This window comes from Amborella trichopoda, chromosome 6 (assembly GCF_054954075.1).
Source record: "Amborella trichopoda isolate Santa Cruz 75 chromosome 6, AtrichopodaSantaCruz75HAP2 v2.0, whole genome shotgun sequence".
NCBI lineage: Eukaryota > Viridiplantae > Streptophyta > Magnoliopsida > Amborellales > Amborellaceae > Amborella > Amborella trichopoda.
Genome location: NC_142341.1, coordinates 17,750,819 through 17,772,290, shown reverse-complemented (window position 1 = coordinate 17,772,290; position 21,472 = coordinate 17,750,819). Strand labels below are relative to the sequence as shown.

General features: G+C 33.6%; 1 protein-coding gene across 4 annotated transcripts in view; it reads left to right on the top strand.

Moving 5' to 3' along the window:
• The first annotated feature begins 14,735 nt into the window (after positions 1-14,735).
• LOC18425922 (RPM1-interacting protein 4) overlaps positions 14,736-21,472 on the top strand; it is a 34,566-nt gene continuing 27,829 nt past the window's right edge. For all 4 annotated transcript variants that reach the window (XM_006830465.4, XM_088870350.1, XM_088870351.1 and 1 more), the window contains exons 1-2: positions 14,736-14,978; positions 15,084-15,182. In XM_006830465.4, the coding sequence (XP_006830528.2) occupies positions 15,177-15,182 (6 nt within the window). In that variant the 5' untranslated portion in view covers positions 14,736-14,978; positions 15,084-15,176. The remainder of the gene's footprint in view (positions 14,979-15,083; positions 15,183-21,472) is intronic.

Below are 21,472 nucleotides of genomic sequence, written 5' to 3'. Positions count from 1 at the left end.
ACATTTCGATCATGGATTACAAAAAATTCGATCATGGATTACAAAAAATTCTATCATGGGTTACAAAAAAAAAAAAAAAAACAAAAAATTCGATCATGGATTACAAAAAAAAAAAACAATTCGATCATGGATTACAAAAAAATCGATCACGTATTACAAAAAAATCTATCATGGATTATCAAAAAAAAAAAAAAAAAATTCCGTACGGGACTCGCCGATTCACTGTTCTGACTCGCCGATTCCGTACAGTGAATCGGCGAGTCACTGTACAGAGATTCCCGTTTTTTTCGCCGATTCGATCGGTCCATGGCGTTTTTCGAGTCGAACCGGACGAGTCCGGTTCGACTCGGCGTTTTTTTAAACACTGCTTCAAACAGTTATAGATGTAATTTTTCAAGTTTTAATCTAAAGTTTTTTTTTTTTTTTTTTTGTTACACATGAAATACTAACATGACTATAACCTTTAATAATGTCTACTACCACAGCTCTCAATCAATGTAGAACTCCTTGCCAAACTTCTCATTCCATTTGTTCCATGGCCTATGAAGTTTGTGGTTATCTTTGAGGGTTGCATCCGTCCATGATGGATGTCTTCATTACTCTTTTTTTTTTGGGTTACTCTTTTTTTTTGGGTGGTAATTCACATTTTTTTTTTGGGTGGTAAGTCACAGTAGGAATTGAACTTGAAATGTAATCCTGCTAAGCGTCTACTAACCACTCAAGCCTAGGCCCGATTCTCATCGGTCTCTATTTGACAAACGTGAAATTTGGAGCCGCCTTTGCTCAATCTCGTTTCCCATTCGCTCTTCTTCTTCTTGTGGACTTACCATTGCCTACCTACATCAGCAGCAGTAGCATCATCATTCCCTACTACCTTTGCCAGCCTTTGTCCTTATTCTAGCCTCATGTGCAGTCACACCAAACAGAACAGTTGGATATAATCTTGCTGGGCTCATTACTTGGTTAGGCTATGGGCCCAAGAATTTAGGATCTTATCTCGATCTCTCTCCCTCTCTCTTTCATGCATGGGTGATTAGAGTTCGCCTCTCATAATATAACCCATTCTTTGAAGGATGAAGATAAAATAAAATTATCAGAAAAGCACTTTTGACAAGGAAATTTCTATGATGATTTTAAAATCAATTGTCAACACTAACAATAAAATTTGAAACTAACTAACAGATCAAATCTTTTGGATTTGTGACCATTTATTTTTAGGGCAAAATGGATGGCTTAGATAATTTGTTGCAATATACACTACTTTTAAAGCTTTAAATCCTATTTTTTTTTTACAAACATAATATTCAAGCCGAGAATATGGATGTAAATATTTTTCAATGCTCGAATTGCGATTTTCAATGAGTTATGAGGTGAGACTTTACTTGATTTTCAATGAGTTAATGAGGTGAGACTTTACTTGTTTTAACAGGGCTGTATCAAACCATATTTCTTCTTTGAACCCTCTCTCTCTCTTTCAGCACACATACATGTTGAATGTGGGCGCTCTGCCATTTAAAAGGCATTTATGAGTTGGTGGCTGGGTAGTGGCCTCTCTCTCTCAAAGATGCTTTATGTGGGTTCTCTCTATTCAATTTGGGTTTTTATTAGCTGTGTAGCAGGGCCCACTTTTTCTGTTTAGGGAAAAGATAAGCATTCTCAATTAAACCCTAGGCCATGAATCTTTTCCAATTGAGGAATAATGACTTTCAGTACATGCACATGCCCTCCTCCCTCTCTCTCTCTCTCTCTCTCTCTCTCTCTCTAAGTTTCTTCATTTCTTGTATTGCCATTGCCATGCCTCTACACCAGCCAGGGAGCACATATTTTGTAATCCAACGGCTTAGATTCACGTTTGTTAGGATCTGTGGCTCTTGTTCAATTATAAAAAATCTTGGCCGCTCCATACTATACAAATCTAAGTGTCCATATCATTGGCATGTGCATTGACCATGTGTTGCTGTGGTCATGGCACGTTTCTGTTGATTGATGTTCCCAATGAGAATGTGCCAGCTAAGCGTTCAGTTTAATATTTGTTGTAATGAAATCTAAAGTATAGAAAAATCCAAGTCGTTTTAATTGATAGTTTAACATCTTATTTAATCAAGAACTGTGAATTTATTGGAACACCAACATCATCTAAATACGCACATGAGCTGCTGCCTCTAATCTAATGAAAAAGTTTATACAGAGCCGAAGCTCTAAACAATGAAATTAGAGCCCACCTCAAAATTTTCAAGAGGTTATTTTGATGCCCAGCCATCCTCAAATTGATCATCTTGACCCCAAGATGTATATACACGAGAAAAATATAGATTTCAAGTTCTAGAAATAGTTCATCTTGTAATGCATTTTTGGACAATTATTTTTCAAAATTTTCAAGTTTTTATAGATCTGCTCGATCTACGCTTTTTTTAAATTTTAAATTTATAATTAAATATAAAAATATATTTGAAGGCTATCACAATGATTTCTAATATTGAAACCACATTTCACGACACTACTTGAAGGTGAGCTTTACTTTGATTGACGGCTCTATGTAGACCGCACCCCTAATATAATCTAATATAAGGCTATTAAGCCGGTCGCCTTGTATCGATATGCATAAGAAAAGTGCTTTATCCATCTTATAATACTTTATCCATTCACTGTTGCAAAACTACATTACACATCCATCTTAATAATGGGTATCTTTATAATGGATGTAAAGTACCGGTCCTCTTAAAAAAGATAAAAAACCAACTACCTAAAAAATTTTAAATAATAATTTTAAATTTTATTTTTTACATATTAATGACTTTCATATTATAGATTATATATACCTAAAAATAGGGATGGCAATGGGCCTGAGTAGACCCGAGACCCGACGGGTATATCTGAGCAAGGGTTTAAGTCTCTAGAGGGATATTCTAAATTCTAGGGTTTCTCGATCTGAATGGTAATTTATCAGTCATAGTCGGTGGACAATGCACACCGCATTGTTTGGGTAATTTTTGGTTAAAAAATTGTAGCGTTTAGGTTTTCTAGTGTAAATGCCACACTCCCTGCATATTGAGCTGAATGGTAATTTTACCAAACACAAATTGGTTGGACCATGTCTTTCAAACCACAAGTCAGACTAAGGCGATTTTTGTACGTCATCCCCTCTCTTCTTGGCTCAAATGCCCTAACCCTATTATTTATGCTATGCCACTTTTTTTGAGCCATTCCGCAAGCCTATTGATTGTAGTACCTCGACGTATGGGAAGCCTCCTTTATACCCACTTTGTTGCCTCCCATGATCCTTTAGAAAGATCTTGATGTCCTATATAATTAGAATAAAAATTAGCCACATTTGGGCGACTTTTAAGGGGTCTAGAGGGTTAGGAATTTGAAGTATCAGTTTGGAGTTTTGGGTTGTTAGATTAGTGTCAAGGATGGCTTCTTATGTTTATAAAGCTCATGACCATCTGGGATGACTATTTTAGGGCTTGAATAAGTCTAAAGCTTGGGTTCCAAGTCCAAAAAAGTAACTAAGGTCTACTTAGATTATTGTAGTTCGTAGGGTTAGGAATTCAACAAAAATTAGCCAATCTAGAAATGGGGTGTCCATACTATCTTTGTAATAAGAAAACAAAAAAATACAAAAATACATAATTCGTTACATTATTTTAAAAATTCTCTACTTATGATTTTCTTAGAAAAACATACACAAAAGGCTTCCTCTAGATCACTCGAGTGAACAAGCAAGACCCCCTTAAGCCAATCCAACAACCCCAAACCACCAAAACAGGAGCTGATTTTTGGAAGTATTTTTTTTCACATTTTTTTTTGGAAAAGTTTATATAAGGTTGCAATCTTAAACTATAAAATTAAGGTGCACCTCAAAAATACAGCAGCAAAGGCTGTTTAGATGTTGGGAAACCCTCTAATTGAGCATCCCGACATTGAGAAGTATGGATATGAAAAAGAAAAAAAAACAAACAAATTTTGGAGTCTTGAAAATAATGCATGTTGCAAAATATTATTTGGACCATCCATTTTCAAATTTTCATGTGTTTATAAATCTACCTGATTTAAGCCATTTTGGGGTTTAAGATTTTATAATTAGAGATGAAAATAGATTATCATGATATCGTAAAAACATTTACGTCAAAATTTATGATAAAATTTGAAGATGTCTTATATTGATTGTTTAAGACATACAATCTTATGCAAACCACACCCTTTTCTTATATGTGGAGTGCTAGTTTGAAATGTTTAAGGGAAATTTTCATATGGACAAGGTGACCCTTTTATGTAGCATTGAACAAAAACCGTTGATTTGTTGGATCAGAGCTTTTGCTTCAATGGGCAATATGAGGTTGGGCCGTTGGTATATAAGGAGCGGATGCTTCGACATACGTCCTACCCCTCCATTCCCACCAAAATATCAAGAAAAACAAAAAAAAAGAAAGTTTTTGCTTCAATGATGACTCTAAATCATCCAATTTCAAGCATTAGATCCTACATTTCTTACTCCAAAAATCTTTCTTCTTTTTTTTCCTTTCAAATAGTTCACGATGTGAATCCAATTAACCTTGAATGGGTCCTAAAAATCGTCAAAACATGGTTTTTGGGGCTTTCACTAAAAAATGGAAGCCATACCTAGATAATCCTTGTCTCATTTATTTCAAGATTCATGTTCATTTTGTTTTATCTAGTGTAAAATTTGGGCAATTTTGAAAGAAATTTTGAATAGTTAATATTATTTTCTTTCAAAATAAATAAAAGGCAAGCTTTTTATGCTTCTCTTAAAACATAAAACTTATATACTTCTCCTTATCCAACCTTCCATTCTGAATGGAGGGCTACAATTGGCCTAATCACAATATCACATCTCTACACCATTTTATTTTATTTATAAACTATTTTGACACCGAAATTTGTACGTCCAATCGTTTATTAAACTCGTATTAGCGAAAAATATAAAAATAATATTTTTAATAAAATAAAATGATCAAAATACCCCTGAATGTTTCAAGGGGAATTTTGGTCATTATATTTTATCGAAAATTTATTTTTAATATTTTTTATAGGTATGCCCCAATGATAAGATGGCTCATATTAGATTTCATATTCATACAATTTATATAAAAAAAACTAAAAATAAAATACTTTGATATGTCGGATCTAAGATCAAATGGTGAGTGGCTCTCTTGATCAAAATTGGATAGCTAGATGGTAAGGGAAGCATAGATCTTCTATACTGTAGAAAAAATATAGAAACCTTTTCCATAAATAAGTTTAGGAGAAATATAGAAACCTTTTCCATAAATAAGTTAAGACTTTTTACTGCACTTGACATAGTTGCTTTAAAGAAAAGTATACACAATGTGTGCAATCTTGATGCCATTCACTGTCATCGACATGGGCAGCAGGAGATGAACCACTCCACCTACTTCAAGTATGTTGTGTGTGCAAAATAGTTCATCCCCACCGTCAGTCTCAGAATTAGACGATAGGTTATCTATTTGCTGCTTATATGCTTCGTACACGCATAACGTGCATGGTATGCTTACCCAAGTTTTGCTCCAAGGCCTACAAAAAATTTCTAATAATTCAATTCTTCAAGAATAGACTACAAATGGAAAATCCAATTTTACATAAGAACATATGGAAAAATATCTTTCTTGACCGGGTTTCAAATATATATATAGGAAAATACTTAAAAACACACATGATCGAATTTCTATTATATTTCGCTTATGGCTCATCACTATCCAAAATCTTTCAAACGGCCACAATTGCCTGATAGTTTTTAAATTTTAATATAGTTTTTTAATTTTAATAATTTTTATACAAGTAAGATTGATTTTGAAAGTTTAAAGGTGTGTAGGCATTTGTGAGGCATACTTAAATAAAATATTAAAAGATAATTTAAATAATAAAAATGATCAAATTACTCTTGTAATTATTTCAATGGTATTTCAGTTTATTTTATTTTCTAAGAATTGTTTTTTAATATTATATTTCGGTGTGAGTTAGTTAGATGTATACAAACTCCAAATTTTAAATGAATCTGATTTATAGAAAAATTATTAAATTTAAAACTATAAAAAAAACAATAAATATATAATATACTACGGATGGTGATAAGCCATGAGTTAAATACTATAAAAATTCACCCATGAATTATTACAAGTGTTTTTCTCAAACATATATTTGTGTGTGTGAAATAAAATAATACATTGACTTTTCAAGCGAAAATTGCTCAAGAATGAAATGATACGTTGACTAAAATTGCTCAAAAGAAAATGAGGATGCTAAGCTTTGCCTCCCACTTTGTGATAGTGCTACTCCTATACTTTTTGACGATTTTGCCACTCGGCTTACAAAACTAACAAAATTAAGTCCAATATTATATATATATATTTAATATGATCCTATAGGACTCTCTTCTATCCATGTGTGTAAGATTTCAAAGTATCACCATTAAAGTTGGTACGGATCTCTAGAAAAGTTATCACATGGGTGTGGGACATGACTTTTCTATAGATCCGTGCCATATTTAATAGTGATCCTTTGGGGGCCTATGATCATTTCTCATTCATATATATATATATATATAGATAAAGATCATGTACGCCCATGTGTGTACTATTACTATAAACGTCCAAAGCCCAGATTCAATCTGGGCTGATCTGATGGTCACAACCTCATTTCGTGTTTGAATTTAAATTTTTTTTCTACAAATCCAAATCATTTAAAAATTTATGTATATTTTCTTCAAAAATAGGTAAATCTAATAAAAATATCAAAAAAAAATATTTTACATGAAATAAATTGACCAAAATACCCCCGAAAAGTTTTGGGGGTATTTTGTCCAATTTATTTTCTGTGAATTATTTTTATTAGGTGTGCCTTGATGAGAAGAACACACACCTAAATTTTCAAGTGATTTAGATTTGTAGAAAAAAAATTAAAATTCAAACACGAAATGAGGTCGTGGTTGTCTTATGACCGTCAGATCGACCATGATTCAATTTTGGCCGTTGGATGTATTCTTACAAGTACACTCGTAGGCATTCTGTAGCATTTTCATAAATATCTGTGTGTGTGTAGAAAATACTGAGATTAGCCCACTAGCTCATATGACAATATGAGCCCAACTACGAGTCCAAATAACTTAAAATTTTAGGTGCCCATTCTTCTCATCAAGGCACACCTAATAAAACTATTTTAAAAATAATTCGCAAAACATAAATTAACAAAAATACCTTTGAAACATTTCATAGGTATTTTGGTCAATTTATTTCTTGCAAATTATTTTTTTGATATTTTTATTATATTCTCCTAATTTTTTAATATTACACACCAAAAATTTCAAATTATTTGGATTTGTATAAAAAAAATAAAATTAAAATATGAAATAAGATCTTGGTCGTCAAATTGGCCGAAATTCAATTTGGGCCGTTGGGCTCTTATGAACACATATGTTCATATAAGCTCGTGGGCTAATATCAGTAGTTTCCTATGTACAACGCCTATAGGCAAAAATGAATAGTGATTCACCTACCATCATCACCGTCCAAAGTTCATCGCACGGTCACAATTGTCCAGTAGTGTTTTATTTTTTTTTCTATAAATCGGAATGATCTGAAATTTGGAGCATGTGTACTTCTTAATGAGCACCTAATAAAAATATAAAAAAAATAATTCGTAAAAAAAATTAACCAAAATACCCCCATAAAGTTTTAAGGGTACTTTGGTCAATTTATATTTTACAAATTATTTTTTTTATACTTTTATTAGATTCTACTATTTTTGATGAACACACACTCCAAATTTCAAATCATTTCGAATTGTAAAAAAATATTAAAAATTGAAATACTACCGGACAACTGTGACCGTACGATGAACTTTGGACGATGATGAGCATAGGCGAAATCATTGTTCATTTTTGCTTATAGGCGCTGCGTAGTGTTTTCCTATATCTATATTACAACCTTATACTATAGAAGTGCATTTTAAAAATTCAAAAGAAAACAATATGCCTGAGTTCGAAAACCTTCTAATTGATCATCTCAACCTTGAGATATATGAATATAAAAAAAAAATCAAGTCCTAAAAATGATGTATCTTGTAACAAGTTATCTAGTGTACTTAATTTTAACATTTTTAAGTGTCTATAGACCTACTCGGTCCCCACCATGTTGGAAATTCTAACTTTCATAACTAAGGATAAAAATAGATTTTCAAGCCATCATAAGGTTTCTAAGATCGAAAATACATCTCTAAGCAAAAAATTTGAAGGTGTGTCTTACTTATGTAGGATAAAGAGGGAGTCTTACACAATCCTCACCTTTAATTTTCAATCAACCATTTTATTCGTCAAATTTTTTAAATAACTTTTTTGAAAGGACTTTCTAAAATTGCCTTAAATTGTTTCCCGTGTTTCATAATATACGAGCGAAGGGCACGTACTGTGTACGTGTTTTGAGTTATCGATTGTGAGATGTTCTTATTTTAGGGATTATTTTTTCTGAATTTTTTACATAAATTTTTGGTTTTTTATTTATTTAGAATGTCCTTCTATTGCTAAACTGCCCAAAAAAATGCATACTATTTTGTCTACCCACAAAATAATTATCATTATTCATGGATCACAAAAAAAATTAAAATAAAAGAAGTAAATTTCAGGGCCATTTGGATAATTGGAAATATATTGTCTGTGAAATATATTACTGGCGCAATACATTACCTGCTAATGGATTGTTACTGTTTGGGTAGTATTTTGATGCAACATGGGAAATACATTGCTATTGTTTGGCCATGTCTTGAAGAAACATGAGAAATGCATTATCAACATTTTACCAGCACTTACCTATAAACTATCATTTTTTTTGTTTTGTCACAAAATTCCACTGAATTAAAGTTATCATCACATTATTTCAAAAATATTTTTTAATAATAACATCATCATCATCATTCCAAAAATATTTTTTAATAATAACTTGTATCATTCTAAAGTTATCATCACACCATTTCCTACTTATTTTGCATGCCTTTAATACTTACATGGAATCACGTGTCTTCTAACATGATTAGACTCTGGTTTCAATATGATAAGTCATTGAAATAATATGATTATAATAACATTTTTTTAATGTGATAAATCTTATTTTTATTTATTTATTATAAAAGTCTTTCAAATGTCTCTATATAATTTCAAATAAGCAATAAATTGATGATACCAAATTCAAAATCTTTATGGTACAAGTTAAAAAATGGAAAGAAGCTTGATTAGTAAACTAGATGGTTTGGTAATTGCAATAGAAAATTTTGAGGCATTGGAAGAGACTAAAGATGTAGGGCTCATCCACACCAAAATAACTAGTTAAAGAGAAAGGGAGCCCCTCTAGACAAGAGTACCTTATGTAAATAAGTTATTAGGGCTCAAGAGAGAGAATATGTGGCTTAAAAGATGGAGGGAGCACCTTATACAAACCAATTATTAGAACTCGAGAGAAGGGCAGCTTAGAGAGGGATGCAAACCAGTTATTATCGCTAAAAAGAGAGTAAAGCGTACCAGTGAAGAGAGAAATGTAGCGTTAATAAGTTACTCAGTTGAGTTGGAGAGAGAGCAAATGGCTCGTTGGCATTTTTTTTAAATGGGGATAGGATTTACTAAAGATTACCCGTTACGAACGGTAATAGATTTTTCACCACTGAGTGATTTTTGGGGAAATGTCAGTTAATTTCGTAATCTCTTTCTATATCTTTATTATTAAAGTGTACTCCCAAATGGCGCCTCATTATTTTAAGGAACGTGGGTAGCAAAATTACTAATCTAACCAATAGAAAATTGAAAATATAAATGACCAAAGTTATTGAATTTATGATTAAAAATAGTTATAGTCATAGTTTATACTTGATCTTTATATGAATTAATGATATCACTTAAATAAACCTACAACTTTCAAATATGTTTTCAACTCAATTGGAATTATTAATCCAATTTTTATATGGTTTTTGTATTTTTCAGAAATAATATTAACAAACAGCATAATCTTTTAAAAATTATTAAAATAATAATAACTATAATGTCTTTAAATGTAAAGTCTTGGCCTTTTTATCACAAAAGCCAAAAGCGACTTCAGTGTTAATGTCAGTGGCAAACGTCAGGAAGGGGAAAATTATGTGTGCCCTTGCAAAGTATACTACGCTTCAACTCTCTTATAAAAGTTTTATTTAGAAATATTTTATTTAATATAGTTTAGCATCATCGTTTAAATAAAAATATTTACAGAAGAAGTCAATTTTTTTTTTAATAAGAGGTTTTAATCCAATAGATTATATATACAGCATGCACCCCTGAGACATGAAAGATATTCTTCCCCTCCCATCTAGCCATTCGATCAAGTGAGCCCCACCGATTTGATTTAAATCCAACGCCTCAGAGTATTTTATTTTTAGTTTTCATTTTTACAAATTATATGAATATGAAATTTGGCATGTACTATTTTCTTAATGGGAGTGCACCTACGAAAAATATTTGATAAAATATAATGACCAAAATACCTCTTGAAATCTTGTATTTTAATTATTTTATTTTATTAGTAATTTTTTATATTTATTGTTTACTAGTGTGAGTTTAAAAAAAAAGGTGGATGTTAAAAAATTGGTGCCAAAATAACTTATAAAAAAATTATAAATAAAATAGTATAAAAATATGACATTGTGATTAGAGCCATCTCAACCATCCATTCATAATAGACAGTGGGATAAGGTGGGGAAGCATAGAGAGGTTGTCCAAACTCTTTTTTGGTTTGCTTTTGGTGGAGGGAGCGGTTTTCTAAGTAGTAGTAAACCCTTGGGCACATACTATGTGCATATTCCTTCATTTAAGTTACTTACAAATTTTATCTGTTTAAGTTAATAAAAAATATTTTATTCTATATTAAAAAATATTTAGCATTTATTTTATTAAAAAAAATACATACAATACCACTAAATAACAAAATTCATTTCACCACAACAAACTATATTGAAGAGAACGTCCAAACATTATTTAGGTAGAGAAGATAACATCGTTTGGGCGCCGACATTGCTATTAGTTTATGCTAAAAGATATCATACTCCACAAGAGTATATATTATTTATTTACTTCCTCAGGTAAAAATATGTGCAGGATTAATTTTAGGACTCCAAATTTTGAAGGTTCAACCTCTTCAACCCCTAAACTACCCTCAAGAAAAAAAAAACCTAATTGCTAATGTCTCAAGGGAAACTCAATTTTTTTTTTCTTTTTTTCTTTTGAGAACACTAATCTCGTGTTTCTTAGAGTTCCCAAAATCGAAAAAATCCTCTAAAAGTAGATCTTCTAACCAAAGGAGTAGATGTGTATATACTTATATGCACCCTCTAAGTTCTTAAAAAACTAATGTCTCAAGGGAAACTCAATTTTTTTTTCGTTTTGTCTTTTGAGAACAATAATCTCGTAATTCTTAGGGTTCTCAAAATCGAAATAATCCTCTAAAAGTAGATCTTCTAACCAAAGGAGTAGATGTATATATTCTTATATGCATTCTTAGTTTATTATTTGATCATGTTAACTAAAATGTTTCTCGATTGTCTAGTAATAAATGTTTTTACGTTTTCAAACCTAATTTATAGAATTGTCTACAAAGAGACTATTATCTATGTACATGAAGGTCACAATCATTATTGTCTATTAAATTTTAAATTGGTTGGTTGTAAAAATGTCATTGAATAGACACAAAGTTTTTTTTTAAAAAAAAATTCGGACTTTGTAACTCACTCTATGACATCCAATTTAACATCTAATGAGTGAGAATGATTGTGACCTCCATATACAAAAGATAAATGATATATTTGTAGACAATCCTCTAATTTATAAACACATTAAAATGCACGCATAAGTTTTTTTATTCCAATTTTCGACAAAAATTAGCTAATATCATTTTATTTATTGCCCACATAACGTTTACATGTTTAATCAGATGAGCATAAAAAAGGAAAATATCATTTAAGAGATTAAAATCTCTTTCAAAATTTTTGGGGGTTAAGATATCTCAATTAACATTTCAAAACTTACCGTTTCATTTTCATTTATCTCAAGTACCTCTTTAATTGAGGAGGTCAAAATTGGTGTGTTAAGGGTTCGAGAACTATGAACAAATACGGGCATTTCAATAAGGGAAAAGTTTATATAAGGTTGCAACTTTAAAATGTAGAGTCATAGATGCACTTCAAAAATCTATCGGAAATGTTATTTTAATTTTGAAAAATCCTCTAATTGATCATCTCGACATCGAGATGTATGATTATGAAAAAAAAAGTTTTTGAATCCCAAAAGAAGTGCATCTTGCAACATATTATCTAGACCGTCCATTTTCAAGATTTTCATACATTTATAGATCTAGTTGATTTTAACCATTTTTAGAGTTAAAAATTTTCTAATTAGATATGAAAAAAGATTTTAAGATAATCCTAAGAATTGTTTACAACAAAATTACATGTTATGATAAAATTTGGAGGGGCGCCGATATTGGATTGTTTAAGGTTGCAACCTTATAGAAACCTCACCCTTTCTATAACCTTACAAGTATTTTAATACTCCAAGGTTGAGGCTTATTAGGTGAGAAATATCCTTCTTAGGATTCCAAAGCAAAACAATACAATTTTGGCCCTTTTAAAATTTGTAGGTATTTTGGTGAAATAAAAAAAATTAAAATAAACTTGCAAGTATTAATTAGAATATTTTGAAGTCCTTGATAATTTTGTCAGGAGTTTTAAAACTTAAATGATATTTTCCCATAAAAGAACTGAATCCACGGTAATAGAGTTTTTTGGGTGAAAAACTCCTAACTGCTTCTCATTGAAAAGCGTAAACGAATGGTCGATTTTTACGATGCGTATTTTTCAGTCTTATGGACCGCCGGTCCTTTAAAATCTCGGAAACTAAGGCGTATGCTTGTCAATTATGAAAAATGGGGTTATTACCGGTGTTTGCAAAATGGGCCGGTTCAAAGCGGAACTGCCTCCTTAGATCGAAATCAGTCACCGGCTAGGAACCGGTTTTGATGATCTAGCTGAGTATTTAAAAGAATAAAAAAATGATATAAAATCTAAAAAACAAAGGATTTATTTGTAATGTGGTTTTGAATATTTTTCATCATTTTGGCAACTATTGGAAAATATTTTGGCTATTAATAATAATTATTTTATGTTATTTCAAAAATATCTCTAGGCATAAATCGATATTTTAAAATCTATTTTTCACCAATTTTTCAACTTCATTTGGATGTGATTTGTTTAATCATGTTTTAAATATACTTTTCATATATTTGTAGTTTTTTAATTTTTATTTTTTTCACACTTTTTTGACCGGCCGGGATTTGTCCAGTTAGGCCAATCTAACCAGCTAATTTACCAGTTGCTTAGTACCGGCCTTTAAAGGTTTTTGAGGCCGGTTTGATTTTTTGAACACGCATTATTACCAATTTTCTAAAACCTATGACCATAGAAAATCTATGGGCACAAGCAAGGCCCAATTTTGAGTAGACAGTTATAGAGCAAGCAAGGCTCAATTTTGAGTGATATCATGTTCTTCTCATGACTGAGGATATCCCGTGGAATCCTTTATTATATTTATACAGTTTCCATTTACTTAACAAAAGAAAGGTGTTCCTTATGCCTAGTTAAAAAATAGCTAAGAAAATATAAAAAATGAAAAAAAAAGAGATCGTACTGGCAGTATATTTTGTTCCCATTGGAGCATAGTGCACACCTACTCCCTTGGTTAGAAGATATCTTGAGGAGGATCTTTTCAATCTAAAATGTTGATTACCATGGGATTATTACTTTCAAAGGAAAAATTTTTGAATTTTGAGCTTTCTAATACTTATATCTCACCATCCTTAACTTGAATTGTTTTTTTTTTTTTTTTTTGTGTTGTTTCTTAGGTTAGAGCAGTGTGGATTACAGTCCCCTTTCCATCACTGTTAAATTTGGTGATAAAAAGAGGGGGGTTTGTATAAGGTGCCCTCATTGTAATGTAGAAGTAAGATGCATTTCTAAAGTTTCATAAGAATCAGAGATGTAGGTCTAGTGTTAGAAGCCTTTTAATGGTTTGAAAATTTATTTTTATATCTAAATATAAATTTTTAAATTTTAAAAATGATATGGGACATATATGTAAACATTTCAAAATCTATAGCATAGATGGTTCAAATAACTTTTACAAGACTTAAAATTCATTTTTTCTTCGTAACCACACATCTTGATATTGATAGGATGGGTTGGAAGGTTCTCCCATCCCAAAACACTCTCTTTAGATAATTTTTAAGGTGCACTTTACTTTAATAGCATATCATTAAGGCCTTATATAAGCTCCTCCATCTTTTTCTTTTTCAAATACACAGTATGTGAAATTGTTGTTTTATTGAGATTAATCATGGCTTGAAGAGGTTACATCCCAAAAATTTGGGATTCTAAAGTTATTCCTTGGGTTTTGTCTGAGGGAGCAATCGGACACTTTGCTCCCGCGGGAATATAGACTCTTTTATACCGAGAGATAGGAAAGGCAGTTGGCAGACAGATTTGACTTTCGAGACGGCCATCCACGACAAGTTCCACGTTACAATTAAAAATGCAGCCGCCTTCACTGCTAACAATATCACTTTCCAGTCGGATGATTAACTCTAGAGAGAGGTAAAGATTAAATCTAGAGAGAAATATATCTCTCTTTCTCTCTCGTATTTAGGACAAAAAATCTGTTGGGGAAGATTAAATCTAGAGAGAGAGATATCTCTCATTTTCCCTCTCATATTTACGACAAAAAATCTGTTGGGGGAGATGGTTCAAATTCCCAGTTTTCTACCGAATACGTATAGGAATACATTTACCCATGCTTGGTTTTAAAGAACTTTTATGACCAAAAAAATGAGATGGCAGAAGGGTTCAGCTGGATTCTGTAGCAGAAAACTGTACACCAGGTCAAACTTTAATGGCCTTTTTTTCATCCTTAATGGCTCGTGTGTTTTATTTGCCTTTGGGTTTTTGATATTAGGCTTTCTTTTGCCTTGTGGCTCTTTTTCCAGAATCCGAGGGGGTCCCTCTGAGCAGTAGGAGCAAGAGAAAAGGTGCCTCTGTGCTTTCTTAGTAGGAATTGGTTGGGTTTGGTGGCTCTGATAATGGCTGTGAGTTTCTTTCTTTTGGTTTAAAATGGTTAATTTTGTATATTATTTTTGTTTTTTGAATTGGTTGAGCGTGGTTTTGGAATTTTGGGTTGGGTTTTTGTTGGCTTCAACTTTCATGAGGTGGAACTCTCTGTTTTGGTAAAGGTGATTTTTTTTTTTTTTTCATTTCTATAATGGTTGTAATTCCTAAGCATGATAAAATGAATGATTATGGATATGGGTTTTGTTTAGTTGATATTTTAAACTTAGTATGGCGTTTTAAGGATTGGACGCTGCTTTTGTATGAGTGGGGTTTAATCTTGAATTTTGGGGTAGGATTCATTTGTTGGCTGTTTTTTTTTCTGGTCTGTTTTTGGGTGAATTTAACATGTTATGAATATTTGAATAATAATTAGCCTGTGTTGTTTTGCGTAGACATTTTGGGGTAAGGTAAATATGAATGCTTTTCTCTAGCATTGAAAGAGGAAGCAGAGGGATGGAGATTGAGTTTAGGAGATCAGTTTACTAGTTTCTCTTAGGAGTTATGCAGCAGTAACTGTGAACTTATTCAGAGGAGAGAAAGAGAGAGAGGGGGGAGGAGGTGGTGGATGAAGGGGAGTGTTCTGGGTTTGGCGAATTGCTGTTGCAGATTGTAGATGTGGCGGCGCGGCCTAGTGGATTTTTTGGGGAGAGAGCGATACTTTTTATATGATGAAATAAAAGAACCCATTTCTGGATATTTTGTAAAAAGAGCCATCATGATGCATTCTGTGGGAGTTGTGGGTTTAAAATTTTACAGGGAAAAACTCTCATCATGAGATATGCTATGGGTATTGAGGATTTATTGGATTCTTATGCCTATCTGAATCTATTGGAGAGAGAGAGAGAGAGAGAGAGAGAGAGAGAGAGAGAGAGATTTTCAATGAACAGTGCCATCCTGGAAAGGAAAAATACTGATCTTCTGCACAAAAGCACATCATGAAAAGGACGGATTTCTAATTTTTTGTAAAATCTCATGCAATAAAATTTAGGCATTGCAGGTTTTATTGAAAAAGATGTTTCTAAGGGAAAGATGAATAAATTTCTGATGTTTTGGGAAAGAACTCCCATCATAATATTATGATTTGGGTGTTACTGGATTCATCTGACTAAACCTACGGAGGTTTTCACCATGAGAGAGAGAGAGAGAGAGAGAGAGAGAGAGAGAGAGAGAGGTGTTTCATTTCATTTGGTGGACTTTGGTTGTTCTTTAAAAAATTGCTAGCAATATATATAATTTGGCTATCACAGGTGTTTTCTTAAACCTGTATTTGGTTGTCTTCTTGCCATTTGTTTCTTTGGTTTATGGTGTACTGACCTCCTCTGTAACATCATCGTGATGTCCATTCTCTAATATATTACTTATGTTCTCATCCTGTTGTCCCCATTTTTCTGGCTATCTGGAGCATTATATTGCACATGCCATATGGTCATTTCCAGTTGTTTCTTTTGGAAAGAAGTTACAAGATGTATAGTTGTTTTTTACATAGTTATCGGAATATCTGATCGGACCATGCGATTCCGATTCCGAAACCCATTTCGAAAATTGTTAAGGAAACTCCACAGACACTGTTTTTTTTATCCAATGAAACTCGATTCCTTTATTTTGGAATCTCGATTCCGTACCTAGGTGGAAACTTTTTTTTTGCATCATAGGAAACTTGATTCCTTAATTTTAGAATCTCGATTCCTCACATATGTGGAAACCTATTTTCGGAACCAAGAAAACTCGATTCCTTAATTTCGGAATCTTAATTCAACACTCCTTTTAAAAATATTTTACGGAACCAAGAAAACTTGATTCCTTAGTTTTGCAATCTCGATTCTTTAATTTTGGAATCTCGATTCTTTAATTTCGGAATCTCGATCCAACAGATCTGGAGAAACTTGAACCCCCTAATTGTGGGTAGACGCTCCCAAATAGATTGAATCTGGCTTCTAGCGAGGTTTAGATATTGATTCCATGTTAAATGATACATGATTCTACAAGTAATGGAACTCATTTCGTCAGGTTTTGAATCATCTACACCATATAAAACATTGGTTTCTTGTAATTAATAACCACAAAAGCAATGTTTTATTTTCTAGTGGATATCATGCTTTAAGATCCCAAATGATAGCATTAGGCAGCATGTGTACTAGAAGGGGGTATTATTAGTTATAAGGCATGTATTTTAGAAGGAATTTAATAAGATTGTGTTGCTTTTTTGGTTATCTTTATTATGTTTCTTATATTTGCATTAATGTAAACTACTATAGTTTCTTGCTCATGGTTTAAATGCTTATAGAACAATGTTCCATATATTTGCAGTGATGTAAACTGCTATGGTTTCTTAATCCTGGTCATATGTTATGTGAAATTATTTAAATGCCCATAGGATAATGTTTCTTATATATGCAGTGATGTAAACTGCATTGGTTTCCTAATCTTGCTCATATGTTATCTGAAAAGACTGCTTAAGTGATTTTACACCATGTGTAGCCTCGCAACATTGATTAGTATTGAAATACTGAATGTAAAGTGGTTATTAATAATGCTAATTTTATTTATTCGCCTCTAATTTAAATGCCTATAAAATATTGAAATCATTTAATAACATATAAAGCAACACACATGGGCTGACGATTCTACAGCAACATATCTATGTACCACATATGTCAGAAACTCGAATCAAGTGATGTCGGAAACTCGATTATGCTATTGTAATTCTCGATCTCAAACCAGCATGGATCTCTTATTCATATCCTTAAGAAACTTGATTCCAAATATGTTAGAACGATTCCATAGATGTTGGAAATTCGATTCCAAATATGTTAGAATGCTTATAGAAATTCGATTTAAATGCTTATAGAATAATGTTCCATATATTTGCAGTGATGTAAACTGCCATGGTTTCGTAATCCTGGTCATATGTTATGTGAAATTATTTAAATGCCCATAGGATAATGTTTCTTATATATGCAGTGATGTAAACTGCATTGGTTTCCTAATCTTGCTCATATGTTATCTGAAAAGACTGCTTAAGTGATCTTACACCATGTGTAGCCTCGCAACATTGATTAGTATTGAAATACTGAATGTAAAGTGGTTATTAATAATGCTAATTTTATTTATTCGCCTTTAATTTAAATGCCTATAAAATATTGAAATCATTTAATAACATATAAAGCAACACACATGGACTGACGATTCTACAGCAACATATCTATGTACCACAAATGTCAGAAACTCGAATCAAGTGATGTCGGAAACTCGATTATGCTATTGTAATTCTCGATCTCAAACCAGCATGGATCTCTTATTCATATCCTTAAGAAACTTGATTCCAAATATGTTAGAACGATTCCATAGATGTTGGAAATTCGATTCCAAATATGTTAGAATCAGGATTCCATAAATGATGGAAACTCGATTCTGCATATGTTGGAAACTCGATTCCGCATATGTCGGAAACTCGATTCCATAGATGATGGAAACTCGATTCTGCATATTCATGAACTTGACACTTTGAGTGTCGAACCCAGGGGGATGGGAATCTCGATTCCAAGGAGGTCGGAATCTCAATTCCATATGTGGATGAAACTTGGACCTATTCTGATCGATACTCGATTCTTGAAAATTAGGAATCTCCTTCCCAGCGATTCCTATTGTACGGACAACAATTCCTACAATGGGAAACTTCTGGCCAGGCGCGATTCCGCAATTTCGGTCTTTGAAATGATTCAAGTTCCCAGGCGTTTCCAACAATTATGGTTTGTTATATTAAAAAAAAACAAAAGACTTATAGTTGTTTGTTCTCATTGTTCACTTCAATCTTCCTTTCATCCAAGGATAAGGACTGTTTTTCTGAAGGACTAGTATCAGTAGTCCGAGCATGCGGAAGCAAGATTATAAGTTTAGGGGGCATAATCTATAACCAAATTCTATGGATTTGTCACATGCGATTGGTCGGGTCTGATTTCTGATCGGGTCTGATTTCTCGTCGTCCTGGGTCAGCCCGATATGGGTGACCCGATCAGAGGAATTCTCACGCAAACAACAGCGGGCCCACGTGCGTGTGCCCACGTGTGCTTGTAGTGAGAATAAGAACCAACAAAGAGAGAGATTTTAATTGACAAAGAAGGGCTTGAGCACCTAACTTGCCTTTTTGGGTTGACGGGACATGTCCGGGCGATTCGCCCTCTTGGATCATCTCGAAAGCCCTCCGGCTGTCCTTGCAATGCGGTTTGAATTCGGCTCCCTCGCTTTCCTGCGCAACACTTGGATCCACACACTAAAAATGGCCTTCAGGTTATACTTTTTGGGATCTCCTCCTATTGGTAATATGGTAAATTTGGAGTCTAAATAAAGAGTTAGAGGGGTCATGGAAGTTCTTTACCACTCGAGTGTGACGAGACTCGACGATTAGAGCAGTCAAATAGTCAGAACTCTATGGATTGCTAACTCAGGATGACCCCATTCAAGTGAGCGAGGGCAAGAGCATCAATATCTCTCGTAACTCAACTCGACTCTACGGAATGGAGGTTAGAGCAGCGGTCCGAAAGTTAAAACCATTAAAATAGCTCTAAGTGTGGCACTAAGTCGAACACACAAATAATAGAAGAAGCTACCAACACAAAAGAATAGGGGGGTTGTGAACATTAGGGTGCATTCAAAACAATGTAGGTTCGAATGGGTGAAATGTGAGTGGAAGTGTGTGAAAGGGGTGCGTAAGAGAGTGGAGAATGTGTGAGTGAGTGTGTGTGAGAGTGTGTGGGAGTGTGTCATGTGAGTGTGTGTGAGTGAATGTGAGAGATTTAGAGAGATGAAGGGATAAGGCAGACCCGCCTATGGCACGGGTCTGGGTCTAGGTGGGGGTGGAGAGATGATGAGAGGGATGAAGGGAGTGAGGAGGGACGGACTTGCTTATGGCGCTGGTCCGTGGCTTAGGAGGTGGGTAATGAGGGCAAGAGAGAATAAGATATAGAGAGAGGGAGTAGACGGACCTTCCTATGGCGCGGGTTCGTGACTTAGACGAGGGGAGGAGAGAGGGTGAGAAAGAGAAATAGAAAGAGAGAGGAGGAAACTGACTCGAAAATTGGGCAGCCTCCTGGCGTAACCTCTCCCAAGACGAGGAAAAAGCACCAGACTCAAAGCCTTGGTACCCGGAGGATTTGTAAAGTGGAGTTACAAACTGAGCTTGTAACTATGTCACTAACCCAAAGAGCCCTTTAAAAATGATCAAGGGAGAGAAGAAAGTGAGACAAAGAGATAAACGCTTCTGACAACCCGAACATTGTGTGACTCGGTGATTAGAGTAGTGAAAGGGTTAGAAGTGAACTCTGAGAAAAGCTGACTCAAGATGACCCCAATTGAGTAACTGGGTACAAGAGAATCAATGTCTATTATGACCCGAGTTCACTGTACGAGGTGGTTAGAGTAGTAATCCGAGAATTAGAACCCTAGGGCACTATCTCAGAAAGACCTTGAATTGAGTGCTCGAGGATGGGAGAAGCAACGAGTAAAGAAAGAAAACAAAGAAATAATGAAATAAAAATAGAATGGAATGAGTATACGAGTTAGAGAGAGATAAAGATATTTAAAATGAGAAAGAAGAGAGAGAGAAGAAAGAGAAAGAAGAGAGAGAGAGAAGAAAGAGAAAGAAGAGAGAGAGTGGACCTAAGCTTGCTTGGATTTATGCGCGCCCTTGAGGATCCCTTTTGAGCACTCCTTAGAAAGATGTCTTGACCTTTGGGGTTAAGGTTGGGGTCTAGGTCTAAGATGAATGAACCTAAGTGGGTTAGGGTAGTGTATGAGATAGGGTGTATGGTGATCTAAGGTGAGGTGTATGGTGTAAGGAGTAGGAAGTTTGAGGTTCTAGGTGGTAGGAAGTTTGAGGTTCTAAGTGGTAGGAAGTTTGAGGTTCTAGGGAGTTGGAAGTGGGAGGTTTGGAAGTTGGGAATTGGAAGTAGGAGGTTTGGAATTTAGAAATTGGAAATGGGAGGTTTAGAAGTTGGGAGTTGGAAGCGGGAAGTTTGGAAGTTGGGAGTTGGAAGTTGAGGGTTTGGAAGTTAGGAGTAGGAAGTAGGAGGTCCAAGGGCAATCACCCAAAGTGGTAAAGTTCTCTGTCTCCTCTCTCTTTAAGTTGGAAGCTACACAATCAAAAGCTTGAAGGGAAAAAACCGAATTTTTATTATGCTTCCCAACTTAGGTTTACAAATGACTTAAGCTCCTTATATAGAGCAATCATAAAACAAGGGTGGTATGCTCAAAAGTAAGCCAAATTGTGGAA